The 2,858-nt window shown below is 47.2% G+C and overlaps 1 protein-coding gene across 1 annotated transcript; it reads right to left on the bottom strand.

The window, feature by feature from the left end:
• Window positions 1-1,385: 1,385 nt before the first annotated feature.
• On the bottom strand, window positions 1,386-2,539 carry LOC148023482 (protein DMP7-like). The gene has a single exon (XM_087695423.1). The coding sequence runs from the start codon at window positions 2,436-2,438 to the stop codon at window positions 1,617-1,619; it is 822 nt and encodes a 273-aa protein (XP_087551549.1). The 5' UTR covers window positions 2,439-2,539; the 3' UTR covers window positions 1,386-1,616.
• Between the last annotated feature and the right edge of the window lie 319 nt (window positions 2,540-2,858).

Below are 2,858 nucleotides of genomic sequence, written 5' to 3'. Positions count from 1 at the left end.
CATCCTTTTAATTGTAGCCATTTGAGCAACTTGAGTTGTAAGGGATGCAAGTTTGTCATTGATTGCCTTGGTTTGTATGTTGGTGATTGAGATGGTTGAGATCATTTGGTCCATCTTAGACATGAATTGATTGTGTTGCTCAATTAGTTGGTTGTGGCTTGTAGCTCGAAGAGATTCTTGTTGCTGTAGAGTAGCATTCAATGCATTCATTTGGGGATGCCAAGAGTGAGAAAAGAACTCGAACTATGAGCTAGGACTGACTTGTTTTTGCAAATGCTATTGTCTCTTTACTGGTGCATTTTATCCATCTAGTCCTTATGCCTTTCTGCATTCCATGCATGAAGCCACCATGAAGTGTGGAGCAAAGCTCTACATTCTTGGGTCACTAATCTTTCTTTTATCCTTGTCCCCTGCCATTGAAGGTGCAGTCCACATAGACACCTAGTCACAAAATATGAGATAACTTTGGCTAGGGAGATCCGATCGGGGAACTTTTTGATTCAAAACGGAGGGGAGAGTTCCCTCTATGAGTATATGTAAAACATTTTATGATAGAAAATATTCCGAATTGGCTGTGAACAACTTTTTGTGGCTTACAGAAGGGGACTATAGCCTGTCCCGTAGTAGGCCCATTGCACACAAAAGTGACTGTAACTCTCCAATGAGAGCTCCGATTGGGGAGCTTTCTAGCTCTAGTCAAAGGTATTGATCCCCTCTAGGAAAGGAGCATAGGTATGTAATAACATGTCTTATACAAAAAAAATTGTAATAAGAAATGTGTGGCTGAACTATGCAGTCCAACACCCTATTTACAACTGTGAGAAGCCTATTTTGAATAGTCGATACCCTATAGGGTCTGACCAAGTTATCAAACTGAATAAGGACCTTTGGGAGAGCTACAAGCACCTTGGAGACTTGCAAATACTTCCGAGCTCCTAGAATAGATCCACTAAAGAGAGAGTCATACATTTCACATGAGATTTCAAAAAGGCATTTGGAATAATGGACTTGAAGCAGTTCTATGAGCTACTGTAGTGGAAGCAAGATATGTAGAAGCAGGTTCTTGATCTTTTTTGATTTACTGTGCAAGTTAGCTGCTAAAAATTGCTATTTAATGGAGGGCTTGAGTTAGCTCAGGAAGAAGGGCTTGTTTTAAGCTCCATGGCTTCTTGAAAAGGACCCAATGTTGATCCATACTACGTAGTTGCTACAACTCCGTGAAAAGGACTTGCACCTATCACTAAGATCTTCCATGATCTTCGAGTGGCTTCTTTTTATACAACTATTGTCAATGTACGAGATGTTTTAATGTTTGTGTTGCCAAACATATTTGAAATACCCTTCATAGTTACTTTATATAACGTCATTTCATAAATGTAGTGAACGAGATTTTATCATTCTCATGTAAGAAATATCTAAGTTTACAGGGATATTGCAATCAAATCCAATGCAAAGCATCGGCCTAAGGTGCGGAGCACATAGTGCATGCTTGCGTGCGTGCATGTGAGTGTGTAGAAGAAGAAGACGACGAAGACGAAGACGAAGGTCATCGATGAATCATGCCAATTGCGGTTGTTTATTACATTAGCATTTACATGCTTTCTTCAATTATATGTTTATGCTTTTGGGAACGAGACAATGCTATCATAGGATTTTTCAATGAGAGGCTGGTCGAGGCTTCTCCGATGGGAAGGAAAGAGGATGCAGAAGAAGCTGGCGACGAAGCCGACAACCAGAGGGAGCGAATCCTGAAGGCGGTCCAAGTCATTGAGAAGGGCCGGATGGGAGGTAAAGAAGCAAGAGGCGACGTTGGGGGTGAAGATGGCGCAGGAGGCGAAGACGGCGAGGGAGAGGGACGCGTGGACGAAGTCGATTGGGCGCAGGCGGTAGCGGGAGGGGTCGGCCGGGAGATGACGTGGAGGGCTGCTATAGGCGCAGGCGGGGGACCAGATGCCGCGCGGGGTGGCGATGCCGTGGTAGAGGCGGCCGTCGGCGGGTGACCGGAAGGTGTCGGTGAAGGCGAGGAGGAAGCAGGCGAGGGCGCAGGAGGCGAGGAGGGCGGCGGTGAGGGCGAGGTCGGCGGTGCAGCCGCACTGGCCGGCGTGCGACACCACAGGCAGCAGGACCTGGAACACCAGCAGGGTGCCCGTTGGGAGCAGGTTGCCAACGTGGCCGGCGCTCTTGATGGCCTGGTTGACCGCCTTGACGATGCGGGCCTCTTCCTCTTCTCGCATCGACTCTATCTCCTCATCGGTTATCGACTCCCGGTCTGAATCACCAGTACCGCCCTCTGCATCTGCACCATCGTTAACGTCGGTACTGGCTCCCCGTCCGTCTTCTAATTCCACCCTAGCTGTATCGTGACGGATGTAATTATTGTCGCCAAGAAGCCTCTCTTCCATCGCTGATCTCCTGCTGCTCTGCCCTCGTGCGGCCATATCTTTCCTGATCCACGTCCCGTTCCATCTTCCCTTCGCTTTATTATCGTCAGCCTGCAGGTCCACTAGCGTCCATGGCCAGACATATACCTCTGGCGTAGCGCTTACATCGTATCTCCTTATGGATCAAGGACGTCAGTTATAAGTACTTTCAAGGCACCCTTCCTTCGCAGCGCCATCTTTGCCTCCATTTGCCTGCACACTACGTCGTCACGCTTAAAGTGACAGCCAACTGCCTCTCCCACATTCAATCCACCAAGTTTGACATAGAAGTACTCCAAGGCTTTGCAAATGGCAAGGCTACCATTGATTGCACTTCATATTAAAGTGCAAAGGCCAGCAAAAGAATGAGCCACGAATCTACTCATGACTTTGCACCACATAGTTGAGGCAATCTTGGGCTTTCTCGATATACATGCA

Source organism: Lygodium microphyllum, chromosome 16, assembly GCF_053477565.2.
Source record: "Lygodium microphyllum isolate KBCC chromosome 16, Lygodium_microphyllum_v1.1.10, whole genome shotgun sequence".
NCBI classification, from domain to species: Eukaryota; Viridiplantae; Streptophyta; class Polypodiopsida; order Schizaeales; family Lygodiaceae; genus Lygodium; species Lygodium microphyllum.
Note: the sequence above shows the minus strand (reverse complement) of the source record. Positions and strands in the feature narration are given on the sequence as shown.

What these genes read in the sequence shown, in the direction of transcription:
- LOC148023482 (XM_087695423.1), bottom strand. Translation starts at nt 2,438, where the DNA reads ATGGCCGCACGAGGGCAGAGCAGCAGGAGATCAGCGATGGAAGAGAGG.